General features: G+C 41.3%; 2 protein-coding genes and 1 long non-coding RNA gene across 17 annotated transcripts in view; 1 reads left to right on the top strand and 2 right to left on the bottom strand.

Moving 5' to 3' along the window:
* The window catches only part of KIF27 (kinesin family member 27), a 35,488-nt gene extending 33,940 nt beyond the window's left edge, over positions 1–1,548 (bottom strand). For all 5 annotated transcript variants that reach the window (XR_014787747.1, XM_084834191.1, XM_084834189.1 and 2 more), the window contains exon 1: positions 1,251–1,548. Coding sequence is in view for 4 of the 5 variants with exons in the window: in XM_084834191.1 (XP_084690317.1) it covers positions 1,251–1,548 (298 nt within the window). In the remaining variant the exon portion in view is untranslated. The remainder of the gene's footprint in view (positions 1–1,250) is intronic.
* Positions 1–10,327, top strand: part of LOC146352505 (uncharacterized) — a 44,852-nt gene extending 34,525 nt beyond the window's left edge. Inside the window, exons 3-5 of the long non-coding RNA XR_014787748.1 lie at positions 1,554–1,653; positions 2,492–2,593; positions 8,401–10,327. This is a non-coding gene — a long non-coding RNA (uncharacterized LOC146352505). The remainder of the gene's footprint in view (positions 1–1,553; positions 1,654–2,491; positions 2,594–8,400) is intronic.
* On the bottom strand, positions 1,128–19,200 carry QNG1 (Q-nucleotide N-glycosylase 1). Of its 11 annotated transcripts, none has more exons than XM_084834215.1 (8): positions 19,077–19,200; positions 17,861–18,140; positions 16,113–16,465; positions 14,050–14,309; positions 7,921–8,116; positions 6,158–6,369; positions 3,018–3,114; positions 1,607–1,665 (listed from the first exon to the last, which is right to left on the bottom strand). In XM_084834215.1, the coding sequence occupies exons 2-7, from the start codon at positions 17,890–17,892 to the stop codon at positions 3,064–3,066; spliced, it is 1,104 nt and encodes a 367-aa protein (XP_084690341.1). In that variant the 5' UTR covers positions 17,893–18,140; positions 19,077–19,200; the 3' UTR covers positions 1,607–1,665; positions 3,018–3,063. The 11 variants fall into 11 exon arrangements, with proteins under 11 accessions (XP_084690347.1, XP_084690339.1, XP_084690343.1 ...); XM_084834211.1 differs by having other exon boundaries at positions 18,058–18,140; XM_084834216.1 differs by having other exon boundaries at positions 17,861–17,920.
* Positions 19,201–20,605: the final 1,405 nt, after the last annotated feature.

Here is a 20,605-nt window from a genome sequence, read left to right as displayed (position 1 = left end):
AACCATCATTTGTTAACCATAAACAGCCCAGAGAAAGCATACAGGGTTTGTTGTTGGGTTGCGAATGCTGGATTGTTTAAACCATGGGTTGTTATTACATGGGAACCCAGAACTGTGGCTTGTTCATGAGTTGGTTCACCAGGTTACAGAGGCAGCAAGAATTATTTTAAAAACCAAGCCGCTCTACAGGACAGTACTACAGAGGAGGGAAACAAACAACCCAGGAATTAAGAAAAGGGTAGTCTGCCAGACAAACCCTGGGTAGGGAAACAAACCATGGGTTAAATAAACCATGGGTTAGCGTTATGTGCAAACCAGGTCACTGGTACAGCCACTACATCTGTCTGTGGTGTGGATCCTGTGACATCAGCGTATAGCTGGCATAAAAATCCTAATATGGAAAGCAAGATAGTAGCACATCAACCCAAACACACCTTACGTTCCCTGGATTGTATCCAACTGTGTCTATCCACCAGTAGAACAGACACTACTGGAAGACCAGATTCCCCCTCCCAACTTCAGCCCCCCAGCTGTCCCTCTGGAGCAAATCTGAGGTGGGGGGGAGGGCACAGGGAGCGCAAGAGGAGGACAGGAAGGGGAAGTCCTATTACACAAGTGGAAGTCTGCTCACACAAGATGGATAGCACCCCATGAGACCAGACAGAGAAAGAGAGAGGTTGGGAGAATTTCTCTATATTAATGGGTGTACTGTACCAAAATTAATGTCTTATGAAGAAAGCAGCACATCATAAATGCTTTATTTATTTTTGTTACTGCTGCTTTGAGAGTAATTACTAGAATTACTCCCTGTTCTGGACAGCTTCTGTAACCTATATTTTGGCAGAAAACTAGGATTAGAGTAATACTTGGCACATTTTAAGTCATACTTAAACATAAAACTTTTGATTCATTTTTGTTCACTTATTTCATAACTAAGAGTCCTTCAATGTGATGGCAATGAGTACAGAAATGCCGTTAGGCAGATAACTATCATCTTTGCATTGCATAATATTACTGAAACCATTCAAAATGGAAACAGCACTGTGTTTAGTGTGAAAAGTTATGGCCCCATCCTGTTTCAAGGGGAACAGAAGTCAGGAACTGCAGTTACCTTATTAACAGATATTCAGCTTATGAAGAAATTATCTTTATTGTTGCTTTAACAATAATTAGATTTAATGTTGTTTATGTAATTTTGCCAAGAAAACTGTGTCTAAATCACGCTAAAATACAAGCTTTTTAAAACATACCAACATGACCTCCTCCAATAGTGTAAGTCTTTCCAGAGCCTGTCTGTCCATAGGCAAAAACGGTTGCATTATAGCCTTCTATCAAAGATGCCACCAATGGCTTAATACATGTTGTATACACTTCATCTTGGGCTGAATGTTTGCCAAAAACAAAATCAAAAGTGAAAACACGGTCCTTTCCAATGATAATTTGCTGAGTATTTGGAATTAATCTCACACACACTTGATGGTTGTGAAGTACTTCTTTTGAAAGCAGAGGTCTTATTCTCACTGCTACCTTAACTGGAATCTCTTCCATTGCAGCTTATATGGGGTTCAGTTCCTGCTTAATATATACAACTTCTTTAAGAGATTTCCTAGCACTTCTGTCTTCATAACATTCTCAGTCTTCATCATTCAAGAGGTAAGGTATATTCTGTAGGAAGAAAAGGGCAAAATCTTAGAGACTACTTTTCACTTAACTGAAGAATGTTGTAGAATGAAAGACGGCTCTGAAAAGTTACTGTAAAGTGACAGTCATATTCTCCTATTTTATATCCAAGAACCTCTCATGCAAGTCTTTCAAATACCTTAAAACTGCTCCTGGTTGACACTAAATAAACCTAGTACATACTTCTCCTGAATGTCACACTCTTTATTTATGTAAATCTAAATAACCACCATACTCCATTTCTGTACTGTCACTCATTAGTCTGCATGAATGAGCACTCTAAAGGAATATGCAATTAAAAAGTGGGGAGACACACCAATTCTTTTGCTGCATTAGAAGCTGCTTCAACAAGAGGTTAAAGTGTGTTAACACATGGCTAGTTCTACAAAAAAACTAATATGATATTTGCAACACAATCCTATACATGTCTTCTCAGAAATAACTAAGTCTGTATAGGACTGCAGTCTTGTTTTGCTTTAAAACCCTTCATAGGGTTTCACTGAATGTTTATTATGTGAAATTATTTTCAGTCTGTCACCAATAATTTGAGGTTTTCCATTTAAGTGTTTTTAAAATTTCTTGAACTCAGGCTCCCCTCCTCAACTTATTGTTTTCTGGGGTAACCAAACTAGCAACAACAACAAAAAGACAAATCTCAAAAGATATGTTTTATCCATGAAAGGACACAGTACAGTTACATGTTTTGAGCATATCTACTCATCAAAGGCTATTAATATAAAGATTTCACCCTTTTGTCTTATAAAATGTTGTTTTCCACCATTATATATGAATTTCACCATATGTATTATAGGTCCTACAGATAGCAGTCACAATACTATTACTGTGTGGTGTGAGATGTGGTTGCACAGGAGTGATGGACATCTGTTAGATATCATTTGCAGTATCTCTAATGGTAAGTGATGCAACTCTGTCCTAATGCCTACATTTGTAAACTATTTTTTTCCACAGCATATTTATTTCATCCACCTACCCCACCCCACCATACCATGGCCTTGTGTTAACTGCTGCAAAAACCCAATCCTGAAGCACTCATTCAGCTACTTTATAAAATGTAGCAAGGGAAGCAAAGCTACCCTTCCCTTCTCCAAATAACTATCCATTTTTCATCCCTCTGTAGCTTTGTTCTGCTTTTTAAAATACTTTGGAGGCTGTGTTTCTCCTCTCAACACACATTTGTACACATTTTTAAAAAGGGAAAAGCCCAAACAGAAGCACATTTCCCTCTGCCCGCCTCCCCTAACAAAAATATCCTTGTCTAATCTATGACATGTGAATGGGATTAGGGTTGCCAGTTTTTTCTGGCAGTGCTTCTGTACCTCTCACAGGGACATGGCAAGCAGAAATTTGTCATGTGAATATTTCTCAATTCTGGCAAGTGTCAGACCTGTCAAACACCACCTGTCTGTCACACATCTGTAAGAGATACAGGAGTTGGGGAACAGAGGGGGGCGGGGAGAAGAGAGATAACAATATTAGAAACCTCTGTTCAAATCTGCCTGAAGCTCAATTGGTGCGAGGATGTGTGTACCACATTAAGCTTCTGGAAGGAAAGAAGGGATATAGAAGTAAATAAAATAATGGTGGCAGGCTGAAGCATGCAAGGGACTCAAGAATAAAATACAGCAGGCTAGGTATGCTTTCTTTTTACTAGCTGGAACAGATCAATCCACATATCTTTTCAGCCTCAAACCGCACCTACCCATTAGTCCAACTGTGTTCAATAGCGCTTGCTCCCAAATAAGCATTGAGGACCATGCCAATCAACAAAACCACTGCACACTTGTCTCCACACTCACAATCATTAATGCGGGTTAGAATCCCTACTTCACCTCTAAGCACGCATTGATAAGCGCGCGCCTCCCCCCCCCCCCCCAACCCCGCCGGCTCTGTGGGTATAGTTAACCGAGAGTTCACTGGATTATTTCACTCTAAATTAGAGCCCAAACAGATCACCTTCAACGTGTACCTAGCAGCTACGACTTTTTTCTTCTTCTTTCATTCTTACTCTACAAGGGCCCGGCCGGATCTAGCCCCTAACGTGGGGCGGTAGGGAAGCTTTTAAGAGTCGGATCGGGGCCTGCACTTACGCTAGAGTAAAAACGAAAACAGAAACCAAAGCTGCTCGACACACGTTTACAGTAATGTCTGCTTCGACACTTAAATTCAGGTGCAGACGAGTTTAGCAAAGCGGACTTAGTGGCGGCGGCATGAAACGAAGCCGGGTCTTTTACATTAGGTGGGGGGATCTCGTGCCGCCCTTTTCCTGACTCCCTCCACGCATAGCAGGGCTCCCTCCCTCCCTTCCTCTCAGGTGCCTCCGCGTAGCCCGCGCTATTCACGGCAGCATGTGGGTTAGGACTCCAACGGCCCACGCGCGGCGTGAACGGGCTGCCAGGAAGCACCCACCTTGCCAGGGCTGCTGCTGCTGCAGCTTCCAGCGCTCACCGACCACGGCCTAGCCGGGCCGCCGCCACCCAGGCAGCAGCGCCGGCACCCTCTACGCCTCTCGCCTCCCCTCTGTTGTTTACACTCGTTCACCAGGCAACTGCGAACCCGCCCCTGCCGCGGACAGCGAGCCGGCGCCTCCCCACCGAAGAGCGGCGGCGCCTTCGCTTTCCGCGGGCGGCCCGCGAGCACAGCGCACCCTGCGGGCGCCCAGCGAACTGGCGCCGCGCTTCCGGCCATGAGGGGTTCTCTCCGGGAAGCGGAGCGCCAAACTGGGCGGGAGCAAGAAACTTTCCGCGCCGCTCTGCAGGGGCGTCTTGTTTATACGCGCATGTGCATCACTTGAACTTTCTACCTCCAGATTACAGTATACTTGGGGAGCTGGCAGGTGAACATGTGAGCCGCCCCCCTGGAGACAGTATGCACTGCCTCTGAGGCGATAACGAGAATTATGTCTGGGGGAACCGTATCCGACGGCCCAAGTCATAACTGGACGGTGCAACCCTCGTGCAAGGAGTGTGAACCAACCAAGGGCACACGCCTATGCATGTTTAGACAGAAAAATGTCCTACAACTCCCAGCGTTCCCCGGCTAGCCATGCTGGCCAGGGAATGCTGGGAGTTGTAGCATCTTTTTTCTGTCTACACATGCCTAAGATTGTGCCCTAAGCCAACAAAAAACGCTTGCCCAGGAAGGGTTCTGTGCGTTCAACAAAACATTTACAAAAGATGCGTTGACATGAACACTTATCAAAGAGTTGTACGCACTAGCTATGCCCCTTGCCATATGCACCAGTCAAATCCTGCCGGCAGCCTGTCGGACAGTATGTGAAGCCCTATTCACATAAAGCCTGCCTTATACATAGCCTCTGTGCAATGTGGGATATTGTTTTGCCCAGGCTCTTTCCCACATCCCAAGCCACGTAAGCATGCTCTATGCTCATTAGAGCCGCTTCAATAGAAGACTTGGCTAGTGTGTGAAAGCCTGCTCCCCCGTTCCCAGCACTTGCGTGACAGGGCGTTAATGTCAGTGACAGAAGCATGTAATTTTTCTTAACTTGTGGGGAGTACATTTGCATTCTTGCAAAGATGGGGGGAGGGAACATATATTAGTGGGAAGATCACATAATTTGCATGCACTGCACAACACCCAACATCTCCAGGTAAAAGTAATAGCTAGGAACTTTTTTTAGGCATCAGACAATCATAGAATCATAGAATAGTAGGGTGGGAAGGGGCCTACAAGGCCATCGAGTCCAACCCTCTGCTCAATGCAAAAACCTTTCTATTTGCTCAGGATTTTTAAGTAATTTTAAGCATTGTTGATTACATTTTTATTTGCTGGTCTCATTTATTTGAGAGGTGTGTGTATGTATTTTAAACCTTGTAACCACCCTGGACTCAATTTTGATGAAGGCTAGCATAAAAACATTTTAAATAAAATATTTTTATGCTTGGTAGGTAATAAGCCTTGGTAGGCAACAGCCAGCTTCAGTTGTTATGAAAAGATGCATACATACATGCATATGCACGTGCGCGCGCGCACACACACACACACACGACAAAGTAATCTGAGGAAGCATTTACTACTGTGATATCAGCCAAACTGTAAAATATCTTATAAGTATATGTAATCCAGATTTCTTAATATTATTTCACACAATTTTTCTACCCAATACAAAAAATCTTACTTGAACACAAAATAGCAACTTTAGTATACTAGCTATGGAGCCAGGAGTTTGAAACAAAGTAATCAGAGCAGCAAAGGATCAGTATGTAAAACTATAAACATTACAGAAAAATGCTTTTCTCTCTCTCTGTTTTAAAAGCAAGCTGGACATATATAGTAATAGCTACAAAAAGACAAGAATCAGGAGGCGGAGAATACATGAGCAGTGCTTCCAACTTATTTGTAAATTTCAAATTTCTATACAGAAAAAGTTAGTGTCTATTTTTTATACTATACTTGAGTATCATTCATAAAGATGGTATTAATAGTATATGCAACGTACACAATGAAAAGGAATTCCTTTCATATCTTCCCGATGATCCCGAGCATAGTCCCATAGATAATAATCAAGGAGAACTGCATTGATCTTTTCACTCATGTTCTGGCCTTTCTTTTTATAAAGCTCCAACAAGTAATTGCAAATGAGATCACAACACCAAATAGAACAACCTCGAATCTCCACTTCTTGCTTGTCTCCAGACTGAAACATGTGCCCTGCAGGATACAGAAGGCATCAGTGAGATTAATATGAATTTGTAAAGCTGAACAAAGGAGGTAGGAATTGTAGACTGCAGTTGTTTTAGTCTATGAGCCGGTTCACACGATCAAATGGCCTACCATGGCTAATTTAAGCCACGGTGGGTTGCGACATGTACAGGCAGCCATTCTGAATATTCAACACTCAGCTGCAGCTTGTCGTGACATGCGAACCCAGGTAGCGGGGGTTATATGAGGGTTAAGCAACCCTCGTATAACCCAACAACAGACCATGGGTTATGTGACGGTTGTTTAACCCTCGCACAACCCCTGCTGCCCAGGTTTGCACAACATGACAAGCCGAAGACAGGAGCTGAATATTCAAATCCCACCTGACACACACTGAAGCACACCATGGCTGAAATAAACCATGGTGGGCTATTTTGATCATGCGAACTGCATCAATGTATGCCTAATGTTTTCAACTTTAATCAGGATGATTCAAGATTATATATTTTCAATGGGTTAATTTGCAAAACTGACAAGGGTATTTAGTGAAGTAATATATCTTGCAGGATGAAGAGGTTAACAATAAGATCCAGGACTAAGAGCCCCAGCTAGTCCTCTCCTTATAGATTGATGCTAATCTTCATTGCAAAATAATAAAGTACTGTGAATATCTACACACACATGTGTAACAGTATTTAACATCAATGAGTACGGGACTGAGGGCACTAAGAATTTTTTGGCCCAGGGTCCCCAGAACTGTCAGCACTTGTAGGTTTCATCAGCAGAGTCATTCAATACTCCTGTTTCAGTCCAAGTCTTTTTCTTTTATTTTTTTTAACTATTAGCTAGGAAGTAAATCACAGAAACGGGGAAAACAGGATTCACACTTCCTTCTCTAAAACTTCTCTAAATTCTACTGGGAATGAGGAACTGTTTAAATGGATCTGTTAATTGAAGCTCTTTCTTTCTCTCCATTGTGTTGTTGTTGTTGATGGAAAAAGGAAGACACAAGGCTGTGGCCATGCAAACGGAAAGTGCACATGGTTTGAGCTGTCAGAAGCAGAACTGCAAAGATATGTGTACACTCCTTGAACAATGCAAATCCCTCATGCTCATGTTGTCCTAGAAATAATGTTTCAGAATAAGAACTTTCCCTTCCTTACCACTGGACAAGAAAGTACATTCCATGGATGAAATCCTGGGGTATACAAGATTTGGCAGAGAGTCATCAGAATAGTCTCATTCCTTCCTTTTTATTTTTCTTCAGTATAATAGCAGGGAGGAAGTGGGTTGTTTAATTACATATCCAGTTTAGCAACTTACAGCACAATCACAAGCATGTCTACTTAGAGTGCAACGGGACTTACTCCCAGGTAAGTGTACAGGACTGTAGCCTTAAGTTCCATAGGCTGGAAACTTGACTGTTATAGTATGTAATATTATTATCGCTGATGCCGCAAAGATTAGAATTTTTATGTACACAGAGGGGGTGTTTATTAAAACAACAATACATTTCTCAGTTGGTGTAAGAATACTCTATTATCCTGAATAGTTTCATACCTTCCTTGAGTATTTTCATTAGTTCATCAGAATATTTCATTGCTCCTAAGTGAACAAGCACCTGTGGTATTCGATAGTCAGCAAATATAGTTACACTGGAAATGTCACTGAAGCAGCCGTCTCCCTTTCCCTCCAACACACTCCAGGTGTCAGCTACAAGGATTTGAGCCCGTTTGTAAAAAGCCACTTTTCTACCCTGATAGACAAAGGAAAAACAGATTGCTTTAAGATTTATTTCAACATGCTTTAGTATGGAGATGTGGATATATATAGGTATAGGTGTCCCCAACCAGTCGTGTCCAACTCTAGGGCATGGTGCTCATCTCCATTTCTAAGCCGAAGAGCCAGCGCTGTCCGAAGACGCTTCCGTGGTCATGTGGCCGGCATGACTGAACACCGAGGTGCACGGAACGCTGTTACCTTTCCCGCCGAAGTGGTACCTATTTATCTACTTGCAATTTCTTGCTTTTGAACTGCTAGGTTGGCAGAAGCTGGGACTGAAGACGGGAGCTCACTCCATCACGCAGCACTCGGGTCTCGAACTACTGTCCTGCTTGACCTTCCAGTCTGCAGTTCAGCGTCTTAACCACTAAGCCACCGCGGATGTGGATACTTGTCTCCAACACTGGGAACAGCTGTTGCAATGCCCCCCAAAGCTCTGGCTACAGGTGCAGATCACAGCCTTGATGCACATTTTAGACAGAGTAAACCAACTGTTTTGTTTTAAGCCGCAGCTGCATTTCTGGTGAAGGGGTATGTATGTGCTTAATTTTACACCGACGTTTGCATTTCTGCTATATATAATGGATTATAGTTTCAATCTACAAACATCATTATATATTGAGCTGGATTTCTTGGAATTCTGAAAAATGAATTTGAAGGTAGACGACAATTATCTCTTCAGTATTGTAGACATTCTGTTCTAAACTGGTTCTTCCATACCCCTTAAAACTACAGTACTCAAGTGCCATATCAAAATATTATGCTTGTTAAATTATTTCCAGACCTGCATAGCTTTTGCTTTTATGGTTACATGTTTTTCCTCCTCATCCTTTTTATAATATATACAAAAAATGCCAACAAACATATATTTTAAAAAACCATTATCAGCACTGCAATAGGAAGCAATTCCAAAACATTCATACATTTTATTTGTTTTTAAATACGGTTTTTAAACAATTGAATTTGTGTTTTTATTTTATTTCACTTTTAAATACAGAAAATATGTAACATGGTAGACAGCATACTAGTTATCAGGGTGGATAAAAATAATTTTTTATCAGTTGTTTAACTTGTTTGATTACAAAAATGTAAATACTAAGCTTCTCTTAGGGAGCAATCCTATGGCCACTAGACACTGTCTAGAGGGCCACAGGATTTTTCGGTTTCTGGGAACTGGGGTCAGAGCCAGAGCGAAACCATGCTCTTTGCCCCCTCCTCTGTGCCCTTGTAGCTGGTGTGGTTCTCTTCGCACTGATTACATCTCCATTTACTGGAAACGCAGCACAGAGACAGGGAAAAAGGGGCAGTCCCGGGGTGGAGAGGGGGCCGCAGAAGCCGCATTATGCAGCTTCCTATGCACCGCGTGGCCTCCTTCCCTCCCCCTCCTCAAAGCTGTGGCTAGACAGCCAAAATCAGCCATCTAGCCAAAAATGCAGGGCGGCTGGAGCACGGAGGCAACGATACGTTGCATTGGATACTCGGCAGCCTTCGACTTTGGAGGCTGCCAACTATCTCAATAGGACTGCACCCTGAAGGTGCAGGGACTGTCTTATAGCTCAAGAATGGAGTGAAAATGCTATAACTAAATAGAATAATCTGAATATGAGCATGTTAGCCATACAGTTAGTTTCTAAACTGAATCAATGCCTCTACCAGATTCATTGCATTAAATTAGTCTTTTCTATGTAAGTGAAGAACCAACTTGATCATTTCTCAAATATCAATATTTACCACTCTACCTTCTAAACAGAGGTATTTCATTTTCACTTGATGAGAAATGGGCATTTCAGTTCAGTTCACTACATTGTTTTTGTGAGTGTGGGGCTGGGCCAAGGCAGAATGAAGCAGTAAGGAACAACTCTGGAAAGGAGAATAGAAGACAAGATTGCCCAGCACGCACCTTCCTATTTTTGCATACTTAACCTTGCAAACTGTCATGATTACTGGTCATAAGCAGAGATGTGAAGGCCCAGGAAAAAAAGCACAAAAATTAGAGAGTGAGGGGAAATCAAAGCCTTCTTTGGACAGAAGGAAAGACTTTGGATCCAAGCCTATGTTAATTAATACAACTAAAATGTGCCAATTGAATGTAATACTTTACTTCATACTATTTACAATATATTTACTTCATACTATTTACAAGCCTTCAGACAAAGAATATAGTATTCAGCTTCTATAATTTGTGCTCTGTAGATGAAAAAACTTTCTAACAAAATCCTTTATATGTCTACTCAGAAGTAGGTCCCACTGCATTCAATGGGGCTTACTCTCAGGAAAGTGGATATATGATTGTATCCTAAGAGAAGGTGAACAAGATCTCATATAGCACTTTGTAAAATCAGCAGATAACACTAAGGTTGCATTTCAAAACAAGATATATGTATATCACACTGAAATCAACTTGGCTTACTTCCACATAATATGCTTAGGATCACGATATAAAGCAAAATTATGACAAATAAAATTGTGTTTTGTATATGTATTCTGATTAAACTGGTGGAATCTAATTCATTTTCACCACTTGCATCTCACATTTCTTCCTGATGTTGCACTGCTCTGCCTCACAAGAGCTCAATCTGTTGCTAGGGAAACTATGTTAACAATGTGAACAGATAGTACCGTCCATTTTGTTATAACCATAGTGAAAATTTTATCTTCCTTCAGAACATGTAACTTGGTGTGGAAAAATAGTCAAAGATTAAATTACAGTCCAACTGTATAAATAAAGGTACATGGCTTTATTTCTATTCTACACTTTGTTATCAGTTACTGTTCTTTTTGTAAGCCTTGGATTTTGGAAGCATTCAATACCTTCTTCTTGTAAAAGACACTACACAAATGCATTTTTAGTCCTGGAAACATGAACCATATTTTCCATTTATCTGAGAGTTTACTTTAATCAGAAACGATCATTTAAGAAATATTTTGAAAACAAATGCCAAAAAATATAAAAGACCACTGAGATGGACCTCAACATTCTCTAACTAATTACTATAACCTAAAACAGCCTCCTCCAATCTGGTGCCCTCAAGGTGTGCTAAACTACAACTCCTATCACACCCAGTCAGCATGGCCAATAGGTTGGATCCAAAGGTTCCTTGCTCCAACAGAATGCTTTCTACCAGAGGAAGGGAACTTTTGGATCCAACCTAATCATCTTATTTAAGAATACGGTAGTATAAGCCTTATTTCTAGAGATCTATCAGACCAGTTTTGCTCATTTTTTTTTAAACGGAAGCTTGAGCAGTGTAGATGTGCAGAAAAATTTGAAACTTTGAAAATGTTCAAAGCTTAAGCTTTGGGCAGCTTGGGAAGGGAGAAGGATGAGGCAAAGGGGAAGTTAATGCATATGCCCCACACTGTGCATGTAATGTAATATGTGACATAATGTGTGTATGCATGTGTAATAATGCTTACTCCAATAAGCTCTTAGAGTGCTAGGCTAATGAAAGGGCAGGTACAGAATGTTGGTAAAGGGGCTGAAGAAAAATCAGTTGGTGATAGTTAGAAGAGAGGGAAGAAAATCTGAGGAGAAAGAGCTGAAAGGACAGCAGAGGGGAAAAAGACAGAAAATCAAGAGACGCAAACAGATAGACAAGACAACCAGGAAGAAGAGGTAAAATATCTTTTAAAAAAGAACATATTTTTGTTTTCACCTTTGCCTGTTTATTTGTAGTACATTTAAATGTAGTAGTATTCTCAGACTACTAGTCCCCATGGCCACACAAGATTTGCACTAGTATGTAATATGATGAAGAGGCAAAGTTTTAGAAAGTTATAAATATACTTAATGTTCTAATTAAAAGCTACTATAGCTAAATAATGGCTCCTTAGAAATGATGTGGGAAACTATAATTGTAATTGAAACTGTACTCTTCTCAAATGGAGGCACCTGAAAAATGCTTCACTGTGACTATACTCCATGTGAAAGCAATTAACATTTGAAATCTACTTATCACATAAGCAGCCCCAATCAAGAAGATAGTTTTTAATTCTGGCTGCTGCCGGGAATTTGGAGCCCTGGTGTGGAGATCCTTCATATGTTCAGCTAGGGCTACCTATGTGGTACGTGACTATCACACCCTGTAATGTTCTTCTATGCAGAAGCATTTCTGGCAGGCACCAAGCTGAGGCAGTGGGTCATAACTGAGAAGGCCACCTATATGTTTTGGGGCAAAACTAAAGCAGATCCTTGGTCCTGACAAAATGCACAGGCCATTGCACTGGAAGTCTCTTGATCAGCAAAGCCTGATATGTTATCAATACACGCACACTTCACCTATGCTTTCCCACCACACACACCAATCTCAGGCAGGCCTATCACACAGTTGACCTAATCGGTTCAAGTTACAGAACTTAAAATATCATTTCAATCATAATAAAGTGCTACTACTGTATGACTGGGTGAAATCCCATGATAATCCATCACCTTGCTCTCTGGAACTTTTTAACCTGTGTTTAGAGATAGATATATTTTTTGTTTCCAGTTTTGTGCAGAACTATCAGTCACCTAACAAAATATGATGCTGGGTGCTAAGAAATTTTAAATATTTTATCAACTCTGCCTCCTTGTGGCAACAGCCCTTGTCCAAATAACTGAAATATGATAGGGAAGAATTATATGAAATAGCTAACCTAAGACAACAGCTTCTTAGAAACAAACAATCCCAAACAGCTGCAGTTTAGCATGTGGAAAATGGCCTATCTGTTTTGTTGATGTGAATTCACTCTCATTCTGTTAAGAACTAAAATTCTGCATTAAAAAAACATAAAACTTTACAACCAAACTTCAAACTCCGCAATTGTAATAAATTCTGCAAATTAATCACAACTACATACGTTTTCCATTCTTGTTAGAAACTGCGACAATGACAAATGGTAACATAGGCACATGTCTAGTAGTCATAGTGAGGTGTTTATATCCATGGACATTTAATGCAAATTACTACATTTAAATAGAATATGCCAATTATCTGTGACTGTCCAAATCATTATGCACTACACATAGTAAACAGAGAGCAGTACCCAACTGGACATGAGTGCGAACATAAATTGCATTGCACTAACATAAAGGACCTCTAGCGCAATGCCAATAGCATTGGCTGGTGCGCCAGGATTCCCCAGAAAACCTGGCATGCCAGCTAATGCTATTGGCATTGTGCTATAAGACCCTTTTGTTAGTGTAACATACTTCATATTAGTGCTTGTGTCCAACTGCATACTGTCCAGTATAAACTATGCAACCCATGGTTACCATACTGTAGTCTTCTTTAAAATCTGATTTTTTTCACTATGAATGTATAGACACTGACTCAGTTCAAGGATCACACATTAAAAGCCTGGTTAAGGAAGCTTAAAGCTGCAATCCTATACACACTGCTGAATAGATTTGCATAGAATTGTACTGTAATTATGGTTTGGTAGCATATATGAATCAACAAACCATGGTTTGCAATCAGCTAGCAAATCAGAAAGCATGTTTTGGAGTGGGTTTGAAAAAAACATACGAACGATAATTTGACATCATGCCAGAATTGACAAACCAAAGTTACGGCTCCTGAGGTTAATACATTGAGATATGGAACTGCTAAGCATACAGGAAACAAGAGCAGACAAGCAGCTCTAAATCATGGTTTCACTGTTTGGCACCTCAAGCCATGGTCTGGATTCAGAACTATGATTAGCGTATGCCATGGTTTCATGTGATGTCTAAACTAACTAGGTGTGGGTGTGGAAGTTTATCACTGTAGAATTTTTTCTCCACCTTCTAATCAGGCCAGATGAGGATTATTCCCTCCCAAATAGGTGACTGCTGCCACCACGGGCAAGAATCATTAAACATCATTTTCACAATAATGGTGTACTCTGGTTGGCAACACTGAATATTGCCAAGCACAAGAGGCTTACCTGAAATGTAGCCTCATCTCTAAAGGATGGGAAATTTTCCACTATCATCTGTAGTAATTTCTGGGCACTTTTCCCACTTTTCTTAACACATGTGAGGAAAGAGCCTCCATATTTCTCCAAGAGAACTGTCCCAGTCTCATTCAGCACACGATGTCTCTCCTCGATTAAAGGCATGGGAACACCTGTGTCCGAGCAAAACACATGCTTCACTTGCTCCAGGGTCATAGTGGCGTAATATGAAGCACTAGTAATGGGTGTTCCTTCAGAAAGCAAAAATAATAAGAAATAATAGTAACAACCATGCAATACTATAGAGCCTTATGTATTAAGATCCCAGCTACATGGTAAATCTTCAGAGCTTACCTTTACCAATTATTAAAACAACTAAACAATTGACTCTTATATTAGACTGCCTCTCTATTAAAACAGCTGATCTTTTAAAAAATGTTTATTATTTTTATGTTCAGGCTAAACTTCTCAGAGGTAACCCCCCCAAAAGGAAAAAAAGAACTACAATATAATTTTTAATAATATAGAACAGAACATTTTCCTGTCCACAGACCATGATGAAGGTGATTCATGAGTGGAAGTAGACTCCAACTTATGTGGCTCCTGCAAAAGAATGCTGCTCATGCAGTTCCCACCAGTAGAGTAATGAATCCAAGTGGCATATACATGCTACACACCTAGTAGAAAGGGCACTGAATCCCCACCCCACAGTTAGTTCTCACGGGCTCTAAATGATATTTTATAATTACCAAATTATTTCATGATTACCAAATCAGTGGTCAACCCCACCTATAGTAACATTACTTGTATTTTGCTTAGATTTACAGGAGCAGCTGATGCCTCCAAAATGGGGGGTGCTACATTCCTCCCACCTTAAGAAGCCACTTTGACAATTCCTTCTCTCAGCTCTATCACCCAAAGCTCTTATCTGTTCCAGCCCAGCTCTGCCCATTGAAGCCCCTCTATCAGCCATGAAAACTAAACAGAGCCACCATGTTCAGAGGCAGGATACCTCTGAATACCAGATGCTGAGGACAAATAATAAGGGGATGCTGTTGCCCTTACATCCTGTGTGTAAGCTTCCCAAAGGTATCAGCCTCCCGCAAATCAACACCACTCAATTAAATTCCCTCTAGAGCATTGCTTCAGTGCAACCCAATCCTGTTCCTGTGCCTCCCTCTTAAAGGGGTTAGACTAAAAGCAAATAGGATATGAGATTTAAAAGGGACAGCTGTTGTCCAGTCCGCAGCTACCTGATGTACCAGCCTGCTTCCATAACACTGCCCTCCAGGCTCTTCCACCTAACAACCCCGCAAGCACCAGAACAGTGCTCAGGTTTCCACAGAAGGAACAGGCAGAGCAAAATTTTGTGAATTCTTCTTATGGTCCTGTGCTGGCCCTCGATTATTTGGGGTCAAAGTACATGTTATGTTAAATACATAGCATGAAGCTATGTTTTTTCTTTCCTCAAGAGTCAGTGGAGGTGCTCCAGCCCAGATTACAAGGCAGCATGAGGAGAGGTGAGGTCTGACCCTTCCCTCTCCAGCAGTAACCCCTCCTCCAGAACCCCCCCAGCATTCAACACTTAGATGGTAAAAATTAAACCTTCCTATTGTCACCAATGGGAATGTTTTTTACTATCTGTAATTGCAACATGGGGGAGAGAGATTCCAGGGGCAGGGTTCCTGGCTGGGGTGGGAAGGATAAACCCTCACCTACCCATGCACTGTGGTCCCAATCCATATTCCTTACTTTTGAGGAAGGGAAAAACATACTGGGAGCCTCATGCTATATATTTAACGTAATGTGTAGTTTGACCCTTGGAGCCTGTGGCTCAGCATGTTATATTATGTACCAAGGGCCATGCTTGTTCAGACATAATATTGCAGCTCATATGTTATTACCTGTACAAACAACTGCAAGATCTGAATCTAAATTCAAAGATGACTGAGCAATGCACACATAGCAAAATGTTGCCTTGAATGGAATGTCCCCCCTAAATCAAGGAAATTGGCCCATGGGCTCTTCTTAAATTTGGAAAATTAGGAACTAACCCTCATCAAGTGCTCTGTTGACTGCAGCACAAAGAGACCAGTAACCACTGTAGGTTTTGCCTTTATACTTCACCAGACATTTATGGTCTTCATGTTCAGACCAAAAGGAAAAATTGAGGGCATCAACAAGGAACACCCAGTTCACTGCATCTTCAGTCACTGCTTGAGGGTTCAGCTCATGAGAAGACTTCCAGCCAGCCACGCTGAACTCCTTCTCTAAGACTTTGTCAAACAACATCTCTGCAACTTTTCGTACACCATCATCTTCAATATACACATCTTTGCTGTTTTCTGCTATAAATTTGGCAGATTCTTTAGGGTTCAAGAATGCTTCCATATTCTTCCTTAGGTTTCTGAGTAAAGATAATTAGCCGTTACTCTGTGTCCTGTAAATTTAATGCCTTCCAAAACATAATGGAACTGACAAAATATCAGAAAAAATATAGTCATTACTCTGTGGACAATCAGGTTATCCTCCCTGGTCATTCCAAATCTTACAGCCCAATACTACGCATATTTACTCAGAAGTAAGCTCCTGTGAGTTTGACTGTACTTACAAGTAAGTGTACACTGAATCGGAGCTTGAATGGGTCAAGACTGCTGAGCCCTTTTTATCAACAATGTTCAATGATCAGTGTTCCATACAGTGGATTCTAAAAGTGGGAAGACTTGTTGCTCTTAGCTCTGGCATCTATATATTGAGCACCACTGTTTTTATATACCACAAGTCAGAGAATCCCAATCTGAGCTGATTTTGTGGTATATGTAGGTATCAAAAGAGAGAAGAACATCATACTTGGGCAGAGAGGGAGAAGATGGCCATAAAGCAGGGGTGGGGAACCTCTTTGAGCCCAAGGTCCAAACTGAATTTGGGAGAAGCTCTCAGGGACTGCATTCCAGTGGTGGACAGGGTGGGGCCAAAAATACAAGCGTATTTCAGCTTAAAGCTCTTATTTCCAGTAACTACACCTTAGGAGAGGCATTTCAACCTTTGAGAATGGGGGAAAACTGCACAAAAGCTGGGAAACCACCAAAGGATAGGTGGTTTGGGAAAAGGGCGCATGGCCATTTGAAGAACCCTGGAGGGCCAAAGATTCCCCATCCCTGCCATAAAGGGAGACAAAATGGGGTGCAGGATGAAGTGCTGTAAGTACAGTGGACAAAAGCAACACAAAGATATGTCATTCCATGATTGCAGCATCATGTGATTTTCTTTTTATAATTAAACAGCCATCACAGATCAAATACTCCAAGCAGCACTTTTGTATCAACTTGCACACAATGCTTTTCAATACAGACTCTTTGTACATTGAGATTTTGAGTGGTAAATCATTGAGTGACATACTTATATGTGTGAATCAGCCCTCATTTATCCAACAAATGGGTGAGAAAAGAAGCTTTATGATTGGAACGGAGATCTTCACAACTCAGCCATAGCACCTTGCTTTCCCCAAGTCAAATAAATAACTGTCCAAGCCTCTCCTCCAAAGGCACAACAGAGAAAAGGTTCAGGCTGCAATAGTATTGGATTCTGAGGTCAGGGCACAACAATAAAAGGAGGGAACATGGTTTTTCAGGAGCCCAGAGTAAATAAATAAATAAATTTAAGAGAAAAACCTATGTTTGCCCCCACTGATCCCTAGCATTGACAATCAACAAAAGAACAGGGTCCCCTATAGAGATGCAACCAGTTGCTTAGAGAGGTGTCATCTCCTCCCCATGATTGTATTGATGGTCAATATTCCTACCTTTCTTCTTCAGGGGTCACTTCCTTTTCCATTGATCTGCTTCAGCTGAGAGTGAACTGCCTGTCAAACAGTTTATTTTGTCTTACTTGCATTTAGGGAAACTTAAACCATTTGTCTTTTGACATGATGGAGCTCAATAGCAATGTAAATTTAGAGTCTCTGATATAAGATATAAACGACAAAGAGACCTGTGGCACCTTAAAAGACTAACAAATGTGTTCTGGCAAAAGCTTCTGTAGACACTGTCCGCTTCATCAGATGTATGAAGTATTAACATATGCTGGAAGAAGGAGGGGGGGTGGGGAGATGTAAAACTGTTTGTCAGAGGGAACTAAAATGCAAAAAGTACATTGATGATTCCCTTACCACGGAGTGGGCAACTTGTGGCCCTCCAGATGTTTTAGTTTACAACTCCCATCAGCCCTAGCCAGACAGCCAATGGTGAGAGATCATGTGAGTTGTAGGCCAAAATATGTGGAGGGCCACATATTGCCCACCCTTGCGTTACCCGTTATGGAATGGTATTCCTTTTTTCTAGCTCATTTCATAGATGCTTTGGGTGGAGGTGAAAAAGGAACTCTAGCCTCCCATGTACCTATCCACAGCTCCACTGACTGCTGTGTCTAATAAACTAATGATTTATTAGTTCATTCATCTAATAAAGTACTGAATTATGCAGATCATACTGCTAGCAGAATGGATCATTTTTGCTCGGTGTCCTTCTCCACAACATGCCACCAATTTTATCAGGTATTTTGAAGCGTTGAGATCCAAGTCCCTTTAATCTAGCGCACACAGCAGCCAAGAGCAGAACGGTAGCAGTGGGCGCTTTAGTCTGCCAATCCCATCTAGACTGCCAATCTCGACGGGGTAGTGCAAACCACGCAGTTTGGGCGATACTAAATTATGCAATCCAGAATGTGCGATGCTACACTGATTCCTCTCCAGCCTGTCCCCTGCTCCCCTTCACAATCAGAATGATCCATATCTGACTCTTGGCTCCTGCCGCGGTTTCCACGAGAGGCAGGGGCAGAACAGAAAACTGATCCCTTCTCCCATTTCTCCATCCACATGGGCAGCCGAGGCCTGCTGGCCCAGATCTTAGGCCTGCGGAAATTTATGTGTATACATGTAGATTTCAGACACACACTCCGCATGGCTTCTCTCCTTTACTAAATGACCACAGAGCTTCTCCAAGTAGCTAAATCCCGCTTACCTCCACCGGTACCAGATACTGTATTCGTGCAATCTCTCAGCAGGCCTCGTTACAAGAAAAGCAACAAAAAAGCGCAGCGCGTCTCTTCCTTTCCCACCTCCGTCCAATCATCCCTTTATTCTCCAATCAGAATTATCCGTATTTGCATAAGTGCGTGACTCAGAAAACGAACGTAACTCGATACAGGCCCCAGCCAGACACAGAACTGTCAATTTAGGTGTATCTTAACAGTTGTCACAGCAAACTCGTTAGGATCTCGAGATTTAAAAATAAAGTTACATAACCAGCGGCCAAATATGCCGCTGGTTAGGCGTTTATATGCGTTTCTTAAATATGCATTTCTTTGCTACGCCTATGCCGCGTCTGGGGATGTTTTCCCTTGCATTCGGAATTCAAGGGTGTTGCAATTGCAATCGACTGCCTGTTTCGCAACGATTTATCGAGCACACCCACCCAGGCCGATATTGAACAGCAAAAAAGTATTACAGCCCTAGGAACAGGGGAAATACCTCAAAAGGGTCTCTCCTCTGAATTACCGTTCAAAGGAAACCTTAATCAAAGAAACGCCAATTCTTATTTCCTAACTTGCGCAGGTACAACATAGCAGGCGTTGGAAAGTACAGACCCACGCTAAACGTATTCACCGATGAACTTAGCATACGTTATTGGAGCCTTGTCTGAACCACTTTCGTTAGCGGCTGCAAGGAAAGTAGCTCGACCTTATAGTAACTTGTCGCACTTGCTTCAGTCTGTATTTCACACTGTTCATTTGTAATAACTTGAAATCAGTTTTTCTTCTGAGAAAGCAAGGTTTCTCATTCCGCCGAACTCTCTATAAGTTGAGGTTACAGGAGCAAGTGATAAATTCGTAATAGAGGCCTGACAAAACAGGCTATTTAGTGCTTCTTGGTGGTTTTGGCATTTACTAAAGTACTAACCTTATATAGAATCAAACACTCTAAATGGTCATTTGCACAACTTCCTAATATAGTTTACATTAAGATGCAATGCTATTAAAAGTAGATGTGCCTTTTTAGGTCTTCCTGATTAAGAATTATACAAAGTAAAGGTGAAATATCTTCCTTTACAATAGAAATACTACTTTAAGCACATTTAGCTTGCACGGTGGAGACAAACACAGAAAGATGGGAGGTGAGCAATTCCAGTTTGTCATGAACATTCCCAATGTAAACAGCTTAACAGTGTGTGCAACAGCATACTTCTCATTCACAGAAAGATTAAAATACAGGCTGCAGCCAATAAATTAGATTCCTGAACGCCTGACCTCCACACACCACCAGCTATATAGCCTATTGTAACATTTGCCAAGCAATAGCACTCCTCTCCACAACCCCAAACACTAAAACTAGGTATAGCCTTTGGAGTTCCCAAATGAGTTTCATACAAGAGAAAGCACTCTTTTAAACAATCCTGTAAGTTGAATGGGGTGTACTTCCACCTAAGTAAATATAGGGTTGTATAAATAAGAAAGCCTTATGCTGCAAAGCAAAATTGTGCCAAAGCCTCCA

Source organism: Heloderma suspectum, chromosome 2, assembly GCF_057233095.1.
Source record: "Heloderma suspectum isolate Gila_16-S chromosome 2, 16-S_ref, whole genome shotgun sequence".
NCBI lineage: Eukaryota > Metazoa > Chordata > Lepidosauria > Squamata > Helodermatidae > Heloderma > Heloderma suspectum.
The sequence above is the reverse complement of the archived record's forward strand: the minus strand, read 5'-3'. Positions and strand labels throughout refer to the sequence as shown.

Bases quoted from the DNA above. Each gene is read 5' to 3' on its own strand.
- QNG1 (XM_084834211.1), bottom strand. From the start codon at position 18,137: ATGTTAATACTTCATACATCTGATGAAGCGGACAGTGTCTACAGAAGC. The intron at 16,466-18,057 runs GTGCCACAGGTC...ATCTTTACTCAG, and splicing joins ACATTTGTTAGTCTTTTAAG to AAACCTAAGGAAGAATATGG. The intron at 6,370-7,920 runs GTATGAAACTAT...TGTATCCTGCAG, and splicing joins AATGAAAATACTCAAGGAAG to GGCACATGTTTCAGTCTGGA.